Source organism: Lineus longissimus, chromosome 5 (assembly GCF_910592395.1).
Source record: "Lineus longissimus chromosome 5, tnLinLong1.2, whole genome shotgun sequence".
Classification (NCBI taxonomy): Eukaryota; Metazoa; Nemertea; class Pilidiophora; order Heteronemertea; family Lineidae; genus Lineus; species Lineus longissimus.
The window spans coordinates 21,267,453-21,289,302 of NC_088312.1; the positions used below are offsets into that span (position 1 = coordinate 21,267,453).

The 21,850-nt window shown below is 42.0% G+C and overlaps 4 protein-coding genes across 4 annotated transcripts in view; all 4 read right to left on the reverse strand.

Annotated features, from left to right (window-relative positions):
- LOC135487533 (intersectin-1-like) overlaps positions 1-21,850 on the reverse strand; it is a 148,243-nt gene that overhangs the window by 27,104 nt on the left and 99,289 nt on the right. The window lies entirely within an intron of this gene.
- On the reverse strand, positions 1,978-12,344 carry LOC135488048 (ankyrin repeat domain-containing protein 29-like). Its single transcript, XM_064772433.1, has 16 exons — positions 12,122-12,344; positions 10,924-11,141; positions 10,312-10,410; positions 10,098-10,196; positions 9,515-9,613; positions 8,941-9,039; positions 8,419-8,517; positions 7,104-7,202; positions 6,342-6,440; positions 5,677-5,775; positions 5,318-5,416; positions 4,410-4,508; positions 4,006-4,104; positions 3,139-3,228; positions 2,728-2,795; positions 1,978-2,456 (listed from the first exon to the last, which is right to left on the reverse strand). Exons 1-16 carry the CDS (start codon positions 12,129-12,131, stop codon positions 2,447-2,449), a joined length of 1,485 nt encoding a protein of 494 aa, XP_064628503.1. The 5' UTR covers positions 12,132-12,344; the 3' UTR covers positions 1,978-2,446.
- LOC135488680 (uncharacterized) overlaps positions 13,837-21,850 on the reverse strand; it is a 29,138-nt gene continuing 21,124 nt past the window's right edge. Inside the window, exon 4 of the mRNA XM_064773353.1 lies at positions 13,837-14,261. Within this exon, the coding sequence (XP_064629423.1) occupies positions 14,031-14,261 (231 nt within the window). The 3' untranslated portion in view covers positions 13,837-14,030. The remainder of the gene's footprint in view (positions 14,262-21,850) is intronic.
- On the reverse strand, positions 15,009-20,751 carry LOC135487677 (zinc finger protein 660-like). The gene is made up of 5 exons (XM_064771714.1): positions 19,792-20,751; positions 18,578-18,596; positions 18,070-18,198; positions 15,273-15,610; positions 15,009-15,131 (listed from the first exon to the last, which is right to left on the reverse strand). The coding sequence occupies exons 1-4, from the start codon at positions 20,268-20,270 to the stop codon at positions 15,302-15,304; spliced, it is 936 nt and encodes a 311-aa protein (XP_064627784.1). The 5' UTR covers positions 20,271-20,751; the 3' UTR covers positions 15,009-15,131; positions 15,273-15,301.

Below are 21,850 nucleotides of genomic sequence, written 5' to 3' on the forward strand. Positions count from 1 at the left end.
TAAGAAAGAATAAATGACACAAAATTCACATTTATGTACCACAAAATCCCCCCAAAAAGGACTTTGACATGCACATTGAAGCACCAACTGCAAACCTTAAAATTATTTTCCTGTTTTGAACCCAGCTCAGGTTTACAGTTTGTGTGTTACATAACACCAGAAGCCCTTTGAAGAAGTGACTTGTGGTGTTAAAGGTTGTCTATCCATAGACTCTGAACTTATGTATTTGTGACATTTTTTCCCTTGTTCTCTTGTACAACCAATGCGAACTTCGAATAAGCCAAACAAAGGCTGATTTTGTGTGTGGCGCGTCACAAGCAAACTTGGAACAGGGATCATCTCAACCAGTGAATAGTCCACGGATACACAGCCCAACGATCAGTGCTTCAATTGTCTTTCTAGCATGTCTCTTCCCCTTACTACAATTATTTAAGTGCAAGATCTGAAGAAGACAATACAGTCACACGTCACATTCTCTTTTCATATATCACATGTTATCAATAAGTTGAGTAGTATCCTAATAAACTTCTTTTGTTGCATAATAATTATTTTTTCGAGTGTTTATTTTGTTGTGAACCTTCCTTTGGTGTCACTAGATGTTGGTGGTGTCATTCTCTGGTATCTCTAGTAGAGGGTTGTGGTAGAAATTGGGATAAACACGAGTAAAGTCTTAGAAATCAGTTTGCAATGATGGCAGTGGTCAGCCTCCCCGATTCCATTACACTATCTTTAGATGTGGCCAGTAAATAGCTGGACACATGTGAAACATTGTGATCAGGTGTCTTATTTCTGTCACCAGAAGGATTTCCAACTGCAATACGAAAACTGAACATCCAAATACAGCCCCACTTTCACCTCCCCATGTCTGAAGGGGACACCTTCTTGAATTGCTCCCATTCCAATTGGCATGCAAGCAGATCAACAAAACTTCCAATTTTGTTTCTGTTTCACATTTGACCAGCTCCACCTCCTCTACCATACAGTACCGACTCACACAATGCCTGGACACCTTTCAAAACAAATGTCTTGCAAGAATCTACAGTATCTTTTGACCCAATAGGATCAGTGACTTGGACCAACTCCAAAGAACAGGGTGCACACCAATCGCCAATAGGGTTCAAAGACGTCGCTGGAGATGGCTTGGGCATGTGTGCTGAGTGCGACCGGGCCCTCTCCCAAGGCGAGCATTCCGATGGAAAGCTGGCGAGAAAAGAAACCAAGGTCATCCAGAGAGACCTAGGCACCATATGGTAGAGGAGATGGAGCAGCTTGGTCTGACATGGGGAAACATTAACAGAGAAGCTGCCTCATATGCCCTTTCATTCTGAACTTCCAGCGGCTTCCACCATATTGACCCGCGTTGTCTGGAAACTGAGCAATGTCAATACAATGAGGGTTAAGATGGTGCCCTTGAGGCATGAAGACGACTCGGTAAGCAAGTCACATCTGAAATACTGCCTTCATGACAACAGAGTCCATTTATTCACTAGAGTATCCACAAGCTCCTGATTCAGTGCACCACTCCAGTTTGACCTGCAAAGGACACAATTGCGACAAGGCTGGTGTTCGAACCCAACTGGCCAGCAGGAATTGAGATAAGAATCAGGTAAAACTTATTAAAAACTTTATTTCTTGATAATACAAAAATAGTAATGGATACTTAGAGCAGTATCCGAGGCAAGTTAAACATAAACAATTACTGTCAAGTATGCCAAGATGTTCTGCACAGTTTCACTGCATGAAAGCTACTCTAATACATTGTAATTTATTATTATTATTATTACTTGGCATCTACAGCAGTGTGCAGCAGTCTCACTACTATCCTTGGTTATATTTCGTATTTACACAACTTGACAACAATTCTGTACAGCTGCCTAAAAGCCATCAGTGTGAGTGAGATCAACCTCAAAATTACTTAAGGAATAAAATTGAGGTCATAACCTAGGTTCAAGCAACATCAGTCAGTCCCCCCCCCCCCCCTCCCCAAACAAAGCTCTCCGAAAATTCGACATAATTTTTTGAACGCTCCAAAACAAGAATTCACAAATAATACAGGAAGGCTTCAAAAGAAATACTGACTGTATTGGTATTACAAGACGATTCTTGTTCACTAGAAAATAATATTCCAAGTCTAAGGCATCTGGTCAGCCAGCGCAGGATGATAAATGTGTCTGATTCCTATCAAAATCATTCGGTAACTTCATGGAATGAAATAATTGTAAACACTTAGAGACTGTCATGTTAGCAGACGGCGGGTGTCTCATTGTCCACAATTTAGAGGCACTTTCTTATGTTCATTCACAGACCAATTAACAAATTGACTCCATCTAGACTCCTGAGGCACTCAATTTAGTCTTTCAAATCGCATCACCTTGGGTAACAGGACAAGGCTGGTCCACTGGGCACAGAGTGTAACTCCATCTTGCTGAGGATAACACTACAGCCATCACTGGGCCCTGAAAAAGAACCGGTGCTTGAAAAGGGCCATATGAACTACGGGATGAGGAGTAACTAACTTTTCTGCATGAATTCGGGAAGCTCTATCTTTGGAAATTTATCGCCAAAGACATTTAAAATGCAGTAATGTGTGATCAATTGTTTTGTCTGGGGGTCTGAAGAGGGGCTATCGTGGGAGGTGATGTTGGGCTCATGATTGATTGATTGACTGACTAATGATCGATTAAAGTATCCTGATTTTGATCAGTATTTTTGTGTCTTCATAATTACCTCGAGAGACTAATCAGATAGTACTCCACCTCTTTGTGTCCCTTTAAATGGGCAATGTTCACAGGTTTCTGGAAAAGAAAGACATACTTTTGAAAACTTGGATGGGCAAAAGCCAGAGAATAAATTGTGTTGAAACTTAAAAGCTTTATATAGGGTTACCCATTCATGGGGGGGGGGGGGGGCTGGCTGAAAAGCATTTTTAGGGTAAAAAGGCCAATGGGCCAGAAAGCAGTGATACTTTGAAATCTGAGTACAAGATAATTTAACTACACAATACAACGTGACCTCAGTAATCAAGACATCTATCTATTAAGGACGGCACTTGTCTGCAGTCCCATGGGTGTTCTTAATAGAGAGGTTCTCCTTCAGTATCGGATCCCAATAGAAGCTAGATTTGTGCGATGATCATACCTTGTTCGGGATGGCACCATTGCTGACAAGGTGTTTCACAACGCTAATGTGTCCTCTCCAAGCGGCATAGGCAAGGGCGGTGTTGCCATTCTGTAAATACAAAATTGCAGAACATCACTAACACAAGGATGGTCAATTGTTTTAATAACTACTAGTGTATTTCTCTCAAAACTATGAAAATGTCAGTTACTTGACTTAAGGAATTGAACCCGAGGCGGAGGACCTTGGTTGAGTTACCAAGACACTCGAGGGTGGAGCTAAAATACAGTCCAAACCCGAGCCGACAGGCGAGGGTTTGGACGAAATTTTAGCTGCACCCGAGAGTGTCTTGGTAACTCAACCAAGGTCCGAAGCCGAGGGTTCAATTTCTATTCTAAAATACCTCAAACTTAAAAAGATAGGCCACGAAATAACTTGAATATGTGCGAATTTGGCAAATTCCATCCATCGCCTGCCCGGAGCGCCGGTAGCGCCGTTGTTTACATTATGTTACGGCAGCCCGTATAGGAAGTCCGGATCGGCTCGCTCAAGTGACGCTAAAATCCGCGCAAATGGGCTATTTGGAGCGTTTTTCTCAGCAAATATGTGTAGTGCTCATTAAAAAACTTAGGGTGGTTGATGCTTCCTTGGCTGATTTGTGTTTGAAGCAGTGTTTTGAGAGCCTCAAACTTCTGAAGTGAGCTGTGTGCATGGTTCCACATTTTAGTGCAACCCGAGGGAACTTTGGTAGAGCATCTTGGTTGCGTGTCCAAAACACTCCACTCTCAGAACGAGGCTTATGCATTTTCCATTTAAAAGTTGACTTTACGGTACCAAGGTATTTTAGAATATTACTCTCTTTCGACGTGAGCTACTCATTTTGCCTACCTTGTCCTGATGATTAACCTTCGGACCGTGCTTCAATAGTTCTTCAACAACACCAATGTGACCATTCCATGACGCACTCATCAGAGCGGTAAAACCATCCTGAAACAGCAAAAATACTACTGATTGGGGAATCGGTAGCATATACAGTAGAACCTCTCTATTAAGGAAACCCTCGGGACTGACAAGTGCTGTCCTTAATATAGAGGTGTCCTGATTAGAGAGGTCAAATTGAATGAAAACAGCCAATTTGGGACCAGAACTAGTGTCCTTAATACTAGAGAGGTTGTCCTTAATAGAGAGGTGTCCGCTAAGGGAGGTTCCACTGTACATGTAATGCAGAATCAACAATGAATCCCAACAAAACAGGTACAATGTACTGAACTTATACTATCTCTTTAACGAACCTGATTTTGGTGGTCCACATGTGCCCCGACTTCGAGTAATTTCCGCACTACGTTGCGATGGCCATTCTGTGAACCGATCACGAGTGCCGTAGACCCATTCTGGAAATGTGAGAGATAGCATTCTAGAATGTAGTCATTTTCTTGACAAAAAGAACACGAATTAAATTTTTATCACATGATACAAAACACCATCACAAGTGTCCACCTTAAGAAGTTATAGATCATCCAACATTCCCCAGGGCAAATCATGAAAATCTAATAGCAATGACAACACAGAGTGACACCAGTGATTTCGTAAATTGCAAAGATGTAAGGGAGCATCCATTAAGTACGTACGCACTGAGGGGGGAGGGGGGTCTATGAAATCCATACACTATGCGTACAGGGGGGGAGGGGGGTTAATGGTCTTGCGTACGTACGCAACCCAAGAACCATTTTTTGAACAAATAAAAAATAAATATTATCATAATAATTTTCTCCTCTGTCTTATTCTTACTTGGATAATCATACTTGTTCTTCACAAGATGTGTGAACTCATACGCTTCTGGGTTCGGATGTTACCCGACTATGATGTTTTAGCAATTTCCAGCGCCGTTTAATTTCCCGGTAATGCGTGTCGCCGTCGGAGAAAAATTGCGCAGTCGACTTGCCAATACGACGCCAATCCGATTGTGGCGCCACAATGTAGCAAAATGAGGTACTATGTCTGTTCGTCTGCTAGGGAATTCAAGGTTCTATAGGCGTACGCTCGTACAGGGCGAGGGGGGGGGTATGAGGCAATGCGTACAAGGTGCATACAGGGGGGGGGGAGGGGGGGTCTCAAAATTGGCATTTTTCGTGCGTACGTACTTAATGGACGCTCCCTAAGCAGTCTCACATGCAAGGAAAGAAATATAATTTAACTCTACCTTGTTTTGGCGATTGACGTAGGCTCCGTTTTCAAGAAGTACCTGCACCACTTTCAAGTGGCCATTCTGCGTAGCAATCATCAGTGCAGTGAATCCACGCTGAAAAACAGTCAAGAGCCTTGGTCAAGAGTGAACTTGATTCACTTTCACTTAAATCATCAGCTCCAATCTTTTTTAGTACTGGTACACCATTAAACATAAAGGGCGACTATAGGCAGGAACAAGGGGGGTCAAATGGTCATCTTCAGGAGCAGGAGACTGGGTCATGTTCGATTCAAAATACGTTATTTCCTCCTGACATGCTGTAAATGTTTTTTCACATGTAAGTAATTTGTGAACATGTATAATCACTTGCCTACCTTTTCTTGGAGATTCACGTCGACGTCGCATTGCATCAATCCTTCGACAACATCTACATGACCGTTTTGGCCAGCAATCATCAGTGCAGTAAACCCAACCTTGAAAATGAAAACAACATTGCATCGTAAAAAAGAATATTGAAATATTGCTACATAAAGTACATCTGGCATTTAAATTGGCCATACAAGGGATAAATACATTAAGTACATCTGGCATTTAAATTGGCCATACAAGGGATAAATACATTAAGTACATCTGGCATTTAAATTGGCCATACAAGGGATAAATACATTAAGTACATCTGGCATTTAAATTGGCCATACAAGGGATAAATGTCTTGGCGGCAATGAAATGTGGGCCATGTTCACAAAAATAAAGCCATTAGGAGTAAAATCCAAGATAGACCGTCTCTCTTTCTGACAGGCGGACATTGCATCAGAAATGTCACCACGCCCCTACATAGGTCAGTATGATGTAAAATAGACCACCTTGCGACGTCACACAAATTTTGTCATGTGGTTGTTTCTGGTGAGATTGGCCAGCCCAACATAAATGGGCAAGGAAGTATTGAGTCGGTCAGAGTATTTCATACCCCAAACACATATAACATGTGGCTGCTTCCATGTTCATGAATGACATAATATCTCATACTTAAAATAGTTACCTGATCTTGGTGGTTCACATGAGCGCCAGATGAGATCAACCTGAAGACAGCGACCAAGTGACCATTTTGCGCGGCAACAAGAAGTGCTGTAAATCCTCGCTGAAATAGTAGAAACACAAGGGGCTGAATTTTAGTTGTCATTGTGAGGAGTCTCATACCAGCCCTAGTGGCTGGCACTACTGGCTGCCATGCGAAAGGGCCTGGGTTTGATCCTCGGGGGAGAACCCAAAATTGTATTGGGGATGAACCAGCATACTGTTGCAAATGAGACTTGTCATGCTTGAATGAGGTTCCTTGTCTATGGTCTCCATGCCAGGTCAAGCCAAAGACACCACCAAGTGAGAAACATAACTTGGGTGGACTCCGCCTCTGGCTGAGAGATAGACACTGGAACATTAAACCAAGTTAGTGCCTAACTGTAGAGGCACGTTAAAACGCTCATTCCGTCATTGCGGACGGATACTCTGTGGAGATTGAATAACACCTCCAAATGCAGAGCGAACGCTGAAGAATAAGAAGTAGCTGTAATTGTGAACAACATTCTGTTCAAGCAGAACTTTCGGACTCGGACTCGGACTCGGACCTTTTAGAAATCAAATTAAACCTGACTTATCTCCAGGGACGGTATGTAGCATGCAGCCTATTGATTATCAATTGAGTTCCTGTCCCTGTCTGGAAAGGGACTGTCATGCTATTGCTTGTGATTTAAGAAAAGCAATCATATCATTTAGGAGAATGGAATTATCATCCTGGATGTCTCACCTGATTTGCAGAGTTCACTTCTGCACCAAACTTGATTAGTTTGTCTACAGCTCCGAAGTGGCCATTCATGGCAGCGCTCATCAGTGAAGTGGAGCCATTCTGAAGTCAAAAGGAAAAGAAATGTTTAGTTCTAATGTTTTTCATCTAGTAAATGTTTTCGTCACTGCTTAATGTCAACCAAAGATGCCTATCTTTGCTAACAAAAACTAACTCAAAAGCATGGCCCAGTCCTCTTCTGCAATACCAATCCAGGCAGTCCCGTTTAAGAGGGGCCTTTTGAGTTTCGCCAGGTTTTTACAAGACTCTCGTAGTCCTTTGTCGCAGTTTTAAAAGCCAGATATCACTTGAGAGACAAGCATGTTGGCTCATTTTATATTTGAAAACATGGTATGCAATTACATGAGTGTAAAACAACATATCTCAGGCAGCCAGACATAACTTGTTCATTTTAAAAGCAACAAGTTTCAATCGATAACTGAAAAAACAAAGGATTAGCATATTGCATAGATGGAAAGCACACTGGGATATTAGAAATACATGTACTACTAAATCCTAAAACAATTAGAAATAAGGATACTAGAATTGGATATGTTATGAATTAACAAGTGTAATTACAAGGGCAACAGAAGAGAATTTCCGAATAAACATGTCCAGAAATGGTTAAAAGTTATTTGAGTGAAATATAGTATTAATAGACTCTAAAGAACCAATCCTCAAGACACAAACAAGCCAAACAACCAACAACATAAAAACAAACACTAGGACCTATTTACTTATATTATTTTAGCACAGCGTCACTCTGTGATAGGACCAAGCTGAAATATAGATAGGAATGCTAGTTTTAAGCGAGATTCTGTGAATATTATTGGCTTGAGACATCTCAGGAGAGGGAGGCATTACAAAATCTGGTTTGTGAGATTCAAAAGTTTGGCCTTCCCTTGCATCAATAATAGCTTACTCCACTAAAGTTGACGTCAAACAATACTACAAGTCATGATGTGACAAAGTTACGTGGCACGTGACGTCATGTGAAATTTATTATCGTCAAAAAGCCAGTACGTGGCCACACCGCTTTGGGCCACCAAAAAGTATTAAAAATTGATCAAATGAACCAGGCAAAGTTTGCGAAGACCTTCGATAAAAGATAAAATGTTGCCCTTCATGTTGGGGGACATGAAGAAATATCGCACACCGATTTTAGGTATCGGAAATAAGGGGTTGAAAGCCTGAAAAAGCTCCATTGAAAAAGAGCCCAGTCCGCTACACAACTCTACTAAAATCAATGTAATCACATGGGCAAGAATTAGCAGCTTACCTGATCAGCAAGATTGACCAGAGCACCTAATTTTAATAACAAGGCAACCACATCCAGGTGTCCTTGCTGAGATGCACTCATTAATCCCGTAAAACCATCCTGAAGAAGTCAAAAAGTTTCAATTTGAACTTGAATAACCGTTGATTTATCAAAATGCACATAGGTCCAAGAAACTAACAAACATTTCAAAGTTATCCACAGATAGTGTCAGATATTTTGCCTTGGGTGTTAAGGGTTGACCACACAGGCACCACCTTGACTAGAACTTGAAATCCTAAAGTAATTAGAACTATTTAAAAACATTTTCAAGGGTGGGTGTCTCTGGTGCTCTGACCCCATATCATCATATGTATATGTATATGTATATAGATGTGGTGCTCCTCTCTACTGGAACTTAAGTACCCTTTTTGATTGTAGAGTGGGATAAAAAAATATGAATTTCGGTAGGACATCTTTAAATGCCCTCCCCAAATATCTTTCAGGCAGATCCACGTTTATGAAAGAAAATTATAACAGTCTTACCTGGTTTTGATGATCAATGTCCGCTCCATACTTTAGCAATTCCTTCACCACCTTGAGAAGACCATTCTGTGTGGCAATCATCAGAGCTGTAAATCCACGCTTGAAAGAAAAAACAAAGTCATTAAAAAAAGAATACCTTTCTTATTTCAAAAACTTTCAGTACAAAAACAACAACTTAGTCATGATATTCTACTAGCATTCCTTATCAAACTGCTGGCACCCATAGAAAATGAACTGAAAAATAAAATCTCCAGCATTATTACAGTAGAACCTCTCTTAGCGGATACCTCTCTATTAGGGACAACCTCTCCACTAAGGACACTATTTTGGTCCCAAATTGGTTGTTTCCATTCAATATGACCTCTCTAATCAGGACATCTCTCTAATAAGGACAGCACTTTTTAGTCCTGAGGGTGTCTTTATTAGAGAGGTTCTACTGTATATGAGTAACACACAACATGACAGATACTGAAAGTAATTCATAACCTCTCTGGCTGATTCACTAGAGAAATGGAAAATGTCAGTCACAGGATTCTTCATATTTAAAAAATAACAATGCAAAGGGCTACTTTACCTTCTCTCGGTGATTGACATTTGCACCGTGCTTTATCAACCTATCCACCACACCTAGGTGATCATTCTGGACAGCTAACAGCAATGCCGTGAACCCAATCTAAAAATGGCAACGAAAGTACATGTACATGTAATTCTGATTTTGGACCCTGCGCCTGAAGTGCAATACTTTCTGCCAAATTATCTGGTCAATTTTAGCAATAACACAGAGAAATAGTCAAGTTGAGAAGGCCATATAGATGAAAGTCAAAGCCTTGTGGTCATCAGTTATGCTGTATAAGTAAAATGCAACATTTTTGTCGGCATTATATTTTTGCGGGTTATGCGAATAACTCAGATTCGTGAAAATAAATATTGTGAAAAATATTTTTTCAATGAAAAAACTTAAAGGGCCGAATTTACAAAGGGTGTTTAGCTTAAAACAGCGTTTAATGTCTGAATAGACAGAGTCAGGGCCATGCAGGGTTTCTACATGAAAACCGCATTAGGCCCTGAAACTGATTATGTAGAATTTACACGCGTCTAACTCTTAAACACCCTTCGTAAATTCGGCCCAAAGTGTTTGCTCTCAGGATGGTTATTACCTGATCTTGGTGGTTAACCTCAGCACCTAAGCTCAACAATCTCTCCACGACTGGCTGGCAACCATTCTGAGCAGCTGCCATCAGAGCTGTCAATCCCCGCTGAAATAGAAACTGCACAAGTTACAAATGAGTAACTAACCCAGAAAGACCGTGTCAGAAGAAAACGCAACGATACCAGTAAATATGACAAGTACGATATTTAAAAGTTCCTCACCCTATTCTCGTAGTTGACCTCGGCACCACTCCTAATGTCTTTATTCACCAAATCCAGATTTCCCTTCCCAGCTGCACTCATTAAAGGGGTGAAGTCAACCTGAACAAAAAGAAGATCAAGGCCGTATTAAGCAGGGGGCAACTGCCACTCCAGACATCGCCAATAAATCTGTTTTTCATGGAGATTGAGTCCCTATTCCCTATTCCAAAGGTGGTGTTCTGCCCCCCCCCTCCGTCGCCCGGACCAAAAAGTAAAATACGACCCTGAAGATTCTTAGGAAAATAGGCGTACTGATTAAAAGGACTTAACACTGCACTAGCAGGCCTCTGCACTAAGATCGCGACAGGGATTTGTAGGGTTAAATGTCGGCCCAAACCCTAGAGCCCAAAAGTTTGGCCTGGAATAAGAGCTCCATCTGAAGATCCGATGAAGAAATACTCCGCCCATCAGGGTGAGGGACGAGTGTCATTACGGTTAGGCATTAATTGTGTTTATTGACCTTGTGACTCCGTCTTCAGGCAGAGGATGGTACATCGCAATTCAAAGGAAAAAAACAGCTCAATGATACCTCAACCTTTTGATTGGGTTTATGATATGAAAAAGATTTCTCACCTCAAGTTTTTTACCTGTATCCGAAACATATTCTACACCATTTGTATTGTTCGTGAAGAAGTTGTGATTGTTAATTATCTTTTGATTGACTGTCATTTCCTCACAGTGGATATTTTGAAAATTCCCCGTTCCTCTGTCAGAAGTGTTTTGGTTGATGGTGGTGGATGGGGGACCCCTTCGTACTGGAGGTATCGGAGGGACTCCATCGCAGCTTTTACCTGAAAAATATCATTAGATAAGGATCAGCAATAAGGGCAATCAATTTTGAAACATAAGAGAAGCTTATCATCAGGAAAAATTATCAAAAGCTTATCATCAGGAAAACAGAAAACCTAGTAGTAGGCCTACGGTGTATCGGGAAAGGTTAAACACTTATCTTCAGGAAAAGTGAACCTTATCATCAGGAAAACTGAAGCTTATATATAAATACAGTGGAACCTCCCTAGCAGTCACCTCTCTATTAAGGACAACCTTTCTATTAAGGACACTAGTTTTGGTCCCAAATTGGTTGTTTCCATTCAATTTGACCTCTCTAATCAGGACACCTCTATATTAAGGACAGCATTTGTCAGTCTCGAGGGTGTCCTTAATAAAGAGGTTCTAGTGTATTTTCAGAAAAACAGCACTAGGAATAGATGACACTACCAGTGAGGGGGATCAATCATGAGAATAACTATCAGCAAGGGATGACTCTTTCAGCAATGAAAGGAGCATGAAAATGGACAGAACCATAGGGCCAACTCCTTGCACAGTGATAGTAGTGTGATGAGGCTTAATGGTGCTTGAATATTATCGCTGCTTTGGTTGGAGCATAGGCCGCTAATTAGCATTCAGGGGCCTATGGTTGGAGAATGACACAGAACAGGACACGTCCAATGCAATAATCTACTTCAATGTACTTAAAGGGGGACTATAGGCAGGCCGGAACAGAGGGGCTAATTTGGCCATCTCAGTTGACTAATATACACAGTAAAGGGCCCTGGGTCATGTCAGATTCAGCACTAAATATATTACTCGTACAAGCGTGAATCATTTCGACGTACTGTGAGATTTGAGAGACCCCTACTGGCCACTTTGTGTAACTTTATCTTGCCAGCCTATATTGTCCCTTTAAAACCATGACAGTAAATCAAAGATGTTAATTCCGATACTCAAAATCTTCTGTCACAAGAAATGGTAAACCACCAACGCCACTTACCCGACTGCATATCCGTAACTTACTACCTAGGACACGTGGAAGCTGAAATGGATAATTCCCGCCAAAAAGAGGATGGGCAAGGCGAGGGGGACGTCTCAAAACACAATGGTGGGTATACTCCTATGTTCGATGCTGCAGATCGAAGCAGATCGAAACGAGTGCCCAGTCTGCATGGCCGGAGACGAATAAATATATTAGACTCCAATATTATGAACTCACTAAGTTCTTGGGTGGTTTTCCTTTTGATCGCATTCGGCGCTTTGAGAATTCTGGTAAGGTAGATCAGCGCCTCTAGGGTCAAGATTGGAACTAACTGATGGAAGTAGGCCAAACATGTTTTTCCGCTCTTTTCATGTCTGATTGTTCGCTGACATCACGGCTATAATTATCAGGCTATATTTATGCATCAGTGGCAGGATGTCCTTCCAAATCAAATAATTGATTGATGTAAATTTAAATAGTTTTTGAAATCGCTGATAAATGATCGAGATATTAATTGCAAGCTAGTGTCGATAACAGCAGCGGAAATAAAAACGTGGAAAAGATTATCCTTCATTGGAAGATTGAATGCATTCAGGGAGAATGGGGCCCCCTGCAGTGTAAAATTGATACAACCGACCTGTAGCAGCACAGACGTTTAACAAAGAGCTTGCCCGAAAGTTGTGTGCGCAGGACCTCTCGCATTCAAAGCGAGAATCGTACCACTAGACCCACGAGCCAATCTATCAGCAACTATTGTTACTGTTGCATTAATACAACAAGTGGCACCACAGACGATTGACCGGACATACAAATGTTAGTTAAGCCCATATTTCGTATGTTTGAGGTGGTAATCGGAGTATAATGGACTTCATGGAAGAACTACGCCATCGCCATCTTCAGGACAACATAGGAACTGAAAAGACCAAACGGTATTTTCACGGTATTTTCAGTTCCTACCTTGCCCTGAAGATGGCGATGGCGTAGTTCTTCCATGAAGTCGCTGAGACTATCTGACTATCCCTATCTGACTATTCCACAAGTGTTAGATCTCAAAGAGAGAACAAGGAGCGCAACAGTTGTAGCACCAAGGTAGCTGCCAAGGAGAGCTTAACAAATGTAACACCTGAGACAGCCATTGCCCCAACTGAACCATCCATGAATCCCCCTCTGATCTGGTTATCGGAGTCTCATGGACTTCATGAAAGAACTACGCCATCGCCATCTTCAGGGCAAGGGAAGAACTGAAAAGACCAAACGGTATTTTCACGTTATTTTCAGTTCCTACCTTGCCCTGAAGATGGCGATGGCGTAGTTCTACTAAAGTGCTACTCTAGGCTATGGAATGGTCAGATCTAGGGCGGATGCAGTCTCAAGTGCTCTGATTGAGAAACTCCTTGAAAGCTTCATCGTATTGTCCTTGTCCTCTTTGTATCAGCTATTCTAGTGGGACAACACTATTCCAGATCCAGGGACAACACGCAAGTGAGGACAGTCTCCTCCAAGGCAGGCGTCTTTCCTGAAGATAGGCCAACCTGTCTCCTATATAAGAGAGCACAATTTCCACCAGGTGTGGCCCTTCCAAGTCTTTTTAAACATTAGCAACACAGAATAGCAGGAATTCAATGAACTGGTGGAACCAGACACATGAATTCTGGACCGGATTATTGGTGTCAATATTGGCCCTACACAACTAGGACGTATAAATAAGTGCTGACTCGGCAAAAAATTCAATTCCCATCTGATATAAAACAACAAAACGTGAAAACATTGTTGAATGAGTAAATTTATTTTGAACAAAAAGCAATTCATAAATGCTGAATCTGCTTTAACTCGAGACACTCTTGGTTTTTTAAAAATGAAAATTATTGATTTGTTTCCTGCTTTAGAGTGGGAGTGAGGTCTGGACTCTGCATGCAATTGTCCCTAATCACATATTCTGCTCCAAACTGTGCACTAAGGCATGTCTCTTCAAATGATGCAGATGCTTAAACCCTCTGTGACAGACTTCGCACGAAAACGGTCTCTCATCGGTATGTCTGCGCATGTGGGACCTCAGATGGGAGGGGCTCTGGAATGGCTGGTGACAGACCTCGCACATGTGGCCTATGCTCCGCTCAGACCCTGGGAGGTCAGGCACTCCGCATGGCTGTGGAAGACCCTGAAATGATAAGAGAATATGAACACAGGTTAGAGAAATCCCTATAAATATACCAAGGCCAAATTTCTCTTTTGTGGTGACTCCACCGGATTTGTGACTATCCTAGAAAAGGTTGTGACTAGGACACAGCACTCCTCCTAAAAGAGGATGTGACACGTATGACAATGGGTGATATGAATAAAGACTAGCAAATGCTTTTACTTCAATTTTGTAGAGAAAGGCCAAGTGTAAATGTACATGGAGTTTTAGATAAAAGCATTTGCTAGTCTTTATTCATATGGCCCAATAACTGGGAGTAAGGGACAGGAGAAGTAATCATGGCAAACCTGTTCCAAATGTGTTTTATCGTGTAAATGATGTACTGACTGTAGGCCCAGACCACTGGAAATGAGAGATGAAATCAAACGACTTAATGTCATAACATTACAAGAACCTCCTCTGCTTTGGGAGCAAAAAAGTCACAGGCCAAGATCGAGGGTGGTGAATTCTTGATTGAAAAGTTCTTGATTTGAAAGTTGATAATTTCTATTAATAAGAAGCAAGATTTCTATCAGAAAGTAGATGAGGTAGATGATTTCGATTAGAGAGAGAGAGACTTCCAATAGAAAAGCAGGAGGTTTACTTTCAAAAGTTTGGTTGATATCCTTGGAGTGTCCCATGGAGGTGGCTAAGTGAATGTCTTTTGAGATGCTGCTGCTGTCTAAACCTCTTGTGACAGACTCCACACACGAATGGACGTTCATCAGTGTGTGTACGCATGTGTACACGGAGATGGGACGGGCTTTGGAACTGCCTGGAGCATATGTCACAGAAGGGCAAGTTTGTCTTTTCAGTGGATGTGTGAGATTGGCGAGCAGACAGCAGCAAGCCCTGGAAGAAGAAGAGATTAGGTTTAGCGTTGGGGGTTTAGTGGTGGCTGTTAATGCTCAAGGCTGCTCTCACCTAAGGAGATACAAGGACAAAATTGTAGCAAGGCAACACAGGTGACACCCTTTAACCCGATTAGCGTACCGATTTTAAAATCCAGACACGTTTTCAGCCTACAGCATTCCATATATCTTCCTATGCTTATTCATAAAGTACTTATTAAAGGACTGTTTGCCACATGTCTCGCACGTCTCCGGTTTGCCTTCTTTATGTATCTGAGCAATGTGAATCTGGAGATGGCCGTTCTGGCGGAATCGGTCACCGCAGCGGTCGCACTTGAATGGTTTTTCTCCAGTGTGAATCATCATGTGCCGCCTGAGATCGGTCGACGATGAGAAAATCTTGTTACAGAACGAGCAAACTTTCACGGTGAATTCGTCGCTGCCGATTTGAACTTTTGAAGTCATACGCGGGGTGCCCATCTGCAATGATACCAATTGAAACGTCATGAACAGATTTAAGGGCGAATAATGGCAAGGTGGGGAACTATGTTTAGGGGTCCATGTTGTGTAATTGTGCTGTTCTAAGCTGGTTCAACTGTTGGGATGAAGAGAGAGACAATTCTGGTCTCACTGCAGTCTTCAACTTCAAAACAGAGGTCCAACGGCCGTCTTCAACTGCACAATATAGGTCTCACTACACAACAATGGCAACAGTGCAGTCTTCGACTTCACAACAGTAGTCTCTCTGCAGTCTTAACTCCACAACAGTGGTCTCTCTTCGACTGCAAAACTGGTCTCAAGGTAGTCTCGACTGCCCAACAGTGGTCTCACTGCAGTCTTCAACTGCAAAAAAATGGTCTCACTGCAGTCTTTAACTGCAATACAGTGGTTTCACTGCAGTCTTTATCCACACAACAGTCATCTCACTGCAGTCTTCAACTGCACAACATGGGTCTCTGCAGTCGACAACTGCAAAACAGTGGTCTCACTGCATTCTTAACAACACAACAGTGGCTTCATTCCAGGCTTCAACTGCATACCAGTAATCAACAATAGTGTCCCTGCACTACAGGCAACAAGAGGTCTCGCAGTATACCCCAGGATACAAGTGATGTGGGTCACATACATCGTGAATTAACTGGATAGTTGGGAGTCACGTTACTGTATCAACATCAATATCAGTGGTCTCACAGTTGCGAGTCTGATCACCAAATATCCTGTTTCCTTCGGACAGGTCCAACACGAACAGAAGCAAGTCATTTTATAACAAAGTGTACAAAAATGTTTCTTTATTCATTATATTATAATCATCTTCAATTAAATATCCCAGAAAGCGTTCTGCCAGATTAATATCAATCACAAGTTTTTTCTGTTCAAATAATTAACACGTTAGCAGATTGAAATAAACATCGAACTAAAGAGAACTGATAGCACTGCTATTAAATAGCACTGCTATCAAATCAGTGGAACCACCCTTACCAGACACCTCTGTAAGCAGTGCACCCTCTCTATTAGGAACAGTAATTTTGGTCCAAAATAGGTCGTTTTGCTACAATTTAACCTATGTAATCAGGACACCTCTCTATTAAGCATTTATCATTCCCAATGGTGTCCTTAATAGAGAGATTCTACAATATATGGTGAAGAAGATAATAAGCAAAGCATCTGGCATAAAAATGCAACACTGAACATTCAAAAGGGGTTACCCCTGCAATAAAACTGGACAAGAGTGAAAATCAAACAATTTGGATTCGATGCACCCAACACAAATTTGACTTTTGGTCAAAAAGCGATGTCTTTTCTTAAAACAAGTGACGGTCAGTCCCAGTGCAACTTTTTTCTACAATAGCTGGAGTTTGTCCGCATGATTTTTCACGCAATGCCAATTCAGATGCGACTTTTGATTAAACCTATGATCACAGTAGCGACACCTATAAGGTTTCTCTCCTGTGTGGATACGAATGTGTCGCTCCAACTCGGCCGGGCGCCGGAACCCGCGCCCGCAGTGTGGGCACGCATGGCGCTTGGGGTACGGCTTACGTTCTCCCGATCCGAAAGACTGGTGCAGATTTGAAGACGGGAGGGACTCGGTCTGGAAGCTATGCGTTCCAGTACTTTGTTGACGATGACCATGCTTAGACTGAGAGGACTGTGTAGATATTTGATACTGGAACGATATAATGATTAAAGGGAATAAGTTGACCAAATGAAACCATCACAAGATTTGATTGAGAAACCTCGCAGTATGTACTTCCTTCCAAGTTCCATGCTTAATAACCTTTGTGGCTTGGGCTATTCAGAGAGAATATTAGTATGTATGATTTACCAACTGCTAATATATCACAGTCTTCATTCTAGGTTTTTCTATCCAAAACAGTTCGACATCAAAACAGCAGCGAGCAAAAATTTTAAATTGACTGTAAGGAACACATTGCAGAACTACATGTATTAGCATTGAGAGGATTTCCTTCATGGTCTTTTCAATGACACACACTGAAGAAAATGCAAAGACTGACCATGAACCAGCTCTACGGTAAATGTAGCTCTACGGTAAATGTAACTCTACGGTAAAGGTATTAGCAGAGCTGCCAACCTTCCGTGAGGGCTCTCGGGAACTGTTTCCAAAAATACCTCTTCTTCAGTACTATTGACAAAAACATCAGTACCTTGAAGGAAATTTTGGGTTTCCTTCAGTACTATTTTACAATTTTCGAAAAAAATTTCAGGACTAAATGCTGAAAATACTGAAGGGTAGCAGCCATGTGTTAGTCGGCATCAAAGATTAAATGATTCCTAGCATAGTGATTCCTCAGTTGTCCTTTTTGTGCAAACGCTTTCCCGCACTGAGAACATTCATATGGTTTCTCTCCTGTATGAATACGTATGTGACGAGCGAGCTCCGTCGGTCGCATAAACGCATGGTCACAAAACGAACAAACATGGCGTCTCGGCCGAAACTTTTGCTGTAATGGCTTGGGTCGATCGCGGAGATACTGCTTCACACTCAGCAGACCACCTAGTAAACTGGTTGGCTCCCTATCTGTGGCGTTCATATCAGGTTGGTGGTACTGCAAGATGAAGAGTAGGAACAATCAGGGAGGAGTAATCAAATGAACCGGTCAAAACTGGTCGGTATAGTCTAACACTGGAATCATTATCCGTACACTCTTGATGAAACAACCATTTGCCCATTCCTGAAAAGAAATCCACAAAATCGCTCCAAAATTGTGCCTTGCATGGCCCGAATGCTCCAGGATTGCAGAATATGATTTCAATTCAAACAAAAACCTTTTCTGACAACTGTGGCAGGCAAATTGTGCTCTGAAAGCCATTGGCTAAAATCACAGATCGTGTTGGTGAATCAAACACCCAACCGCCAATGAAAAAATAATGATCTGACACTAAAAGAGTAATTCCCTGTAGCAGCAGCCACCAGGGCAAACCTACTTTCGACTCCAGCAAATATCTGGCATTTAAAATTACGTGCTAAAATGGTTGAAGAGCATCTAAAGAAACTCAAATAGTTTTCCCATGGAGGCGACTGGAGCGGGAAAGGCTTGGGTGGAAACAGGCCTTGAAACAAAATCCTTAATCTAAACCCAATGATCCACCGAAGTTCACAACCAAGTGGTAACATTTCACTTATCAGTTGTTCCAAAGAAGATGAGATAGGCCTACTGTACTCTTGAAACATCCGCTAATTGGGTAACAGACAAGGCACACCTGAGTCATCAAGAAACATATGGTGGACTGTGATCATGTGTCTTTTGAGAGATGATTTAACAGAGAATTTCAAATCACATTGGCCACATGGAAATGGCTTGTAGCCAGTATGGGAGCGTGTATGTCTTTCCAATTCAGCGGGGCGAACGAAGGCCCGATCACAAACAGTGCAATGAAATCGCCTCGTCTGTCTTCTTGTGAAACTGATAAGTCCCGGTGGCCGTTTGTCAGTGACGGTCGGGGTGTCCCTTGTCGTCCAGCTGTAGTCCTTGAGTCCACCATTCCACGGCAAAGAGTTATCAAGACAAAGTTGTCCATCGCCGTGAAACAAGGTCTGGAATTAAATGAAATTGATACGGGTCACTCCAGTGTTGAGAACGAAGAGAATTGATTCCAAGTATGGTTATGCTTGAATATGGTCTGATGGTACGATGTGAAGTAGACAGACTAACTTAGAAAAGCAATCAAATAGTTTGGTCGAAAATGCAATATTCACTCTACGGCCAATTGAAAATGAGCTTATTCAATAACTTTAAGCTTTGTGAACATTTGGCTGTTGACAGTATTGAGAAAAATGCATCCTGTTCAACACAACAAATGTACTCGACCTCATTTAGTATGTGCATGGATTTTCACTGCAATTAGATGTCACTTTCTACCGTCAGCCAAACTCCCAACTAGCATCCTGCCACAATCAGCCTGTGACAAAGGAACTCCTTTTTAACCCCTACAGAATCAGAAAAGAATTGACAACCTATCAGTGATGGTTGATGACACAAGAAAATAGACCAGCAGCTAGAGAAGAATGAAAGTAGCATGGAAGAGTCAAGATTCGAAACACAGATCTTTGGATTGCCGGTCAAAGATCCTCGATTTCCACACTGTGTGACACCATTATCAGAGCGAACTGAGCAGCTAGATAAAACAGTCTCCTCTACAAATGAGTCGCTGGTCCCTTGTTTTTAATCAACATATCGCAATGTTTCATGATCAGATGATTCTTCATGTTCGCCTTGAGCGTGAATCTCCAGCCACAATATTCGCACTCGTACGGTTTCTCCCCGGTGTGTGTCCGCGTGTGCCTTACAAGTTCTGCCGGCCGTAAGAATGACTTGCCGCACGTCTCACAAACGTAACGTTTAGGCTTCAACTCGGATACCGATAGTCCGAGTTTAGTCTTGGGCTCGGATACCGATAGTCCGAGAGAGGTACTTGGAAGAGGCTGTGCCAATGTCAATTGATCTGCCGACTGGCGATTGTGGTATGTAGAACTTGCGGCACCCTCCCTCATGAAAATTCGAGGCCCAGGCCCAGGCCCAGGTGCGTTCTGAATAAACTGGAAGAGAGAAAGGAGACATGCCACTGAGAAATTATACCCGGACGAAGGATTTTTAGCAGGGGAAACAGAGTATGACATAAACACTTCTGCACTGGAGAAAAATCTTGGGGTGGACTTGACTCAAGCCTGTCTGCCACACAAACCGCCCAAGGAGGATATGAGAGTGCACTGATCGCTATCCGGAGGAAACTGAAATAAGCAACTGTAATGTAAAACTTTTCCTTTGCCTTGAGATTTCTTCAAAACACATTTTTTTCATTGATTTTCATTTGAAGTGTGCCCTTCTTCTCAAGACTGACAAAGTGCCCGTTGTTCAAATGACTTTGAAGGTACCACAACAAAAGCTTTTAAAACACCTTCAGGAGTCTTTGCAATGGAATGGAACCCATCCAAGCTACTATTTCAATCATCTTGCAATCGTGTTACAATGTATCATGTCTAAAAAAAGTGCCTTTGCTGAGCCTTCAAGGCACAACATGGACAGAGCACAAGAGTTTCCGAGAGAACAATCGGGTTTCAATCGCTTTGAATTTTTCTCCTGCAAGTTTTGAATCTTCTTTATTTGGGTTCAGGGTGAAAACTAATATTTTTCTTTGGATCACATGCTAGCATGTCTCTTTGTTCCTTAAAAGCACTGCACGAACAAAAGATATGGGTATCCAAGTGAACTTTCTGTGTGAACGTCTTTCCACAATGGCGGCATTCGAATGGTTTTTCTCCGCTATGAACACGGGAATGACGAAGAAGAAGAGATGCGGCCCGAAATTCCTTTCCACACACATTGCAAGGATGAATGCGCTGTCGTCTGTCGGTGGGTTCATCTAAAACGCGGACTGAAGTCCCTGGGGGCCAGTCTGGCATTGAATCCATTTCCGTCGCATCTTGGAAGGGAAGGTGAAGTCCAGAGAATCGGTTCTGCAAGGGAGATTGGAACTGAATCAATTTTTTTAACTCTGTGGCCCTATTCCATGGAGTTTAGCCCCTAAAAGAGACCAGACAGCCTAATGGACTGAAGCTGAAAAGAAGGCTAAAGAATGCAATGGCATGAAGCACGAGTTGAAACCATTTTGATAAAATCTTATGTTTACAAAAGTCTTAACCAATATCACGATAAAATCATATTCAAATCCAAGGTCTTAACAATGGAACAGACTAATATTAGTCTTAAGGCCTTATCCTCTAACACATCCAAGTCCTTCAATAAAGTCCCTCCTGCATTTGCAGTTGCATTTGAGGCTGATGCTTTGCAACGAAGTGATTTTTCAGATGATGTTTTTCACGGAAGCGTTGGCCACACTCCAGGCAGGCATGTGGTTTTTCTCCTGTATGGAGCCTCATATGACGGACAACATTTTCACGCGAGCGGAAAGGTTTCTTGCACACTTGACAAGTGAACTGGTGCCTCCAATCCACTAAATTGCCTGCATTTGTATGACTTAAGGATGTTCCTGGGTTCGACCTCGACCCTAAATTACAGCCGGACAAGTTTTGGGGTAATTGTTGTCCAACGGCAGCCATTTTATTGCCCATGCGATAGTCATATCTCGACTGGAAATGAGAGATGAGAGAAGAATTACTGTCATGTTATTGTTTTATACCTTATTTGTAGTTTCTATTTTGAACCATACTCTACACATCATAGACACCAAGCCATCAAA

Excerpts from the sequence above, each read along its gene's own strand:
- LOC135488048 (XM_064772433.1), bottom strand. Across the intron at positions 5,417-5,676 it reads ACGTGAATCTCCAAGAAAAG|CGTGGATTCACTGCACTGAT; the intron begins GTAGGCAAGTGA and ends ACTGTTTTTCAG. Across the intron at positions 3,229-4,005 it reads AGGTTAATCATCAGGACAAG|AATGGCAACACCGCCCTTGC; the intron begins GTAGGCAAAATG and ends TTGTATTTACAG.
- LOC135487677 (XM_064771714.1), bottom strand. The coding sequence starts at position 20,270 with ATGTCATACTCTGTTTCCCCTGCTAAAAATCCTTCGTCCGGGTATAAT. Across the intron at positions 15,611-18,069 it reads AGTTTCGGCCGAGACGCCAT|ATGGGCACCCCGCGTATGAC; the intron begins GTTTGTTCGTTT and ends GTATCATTGCAG.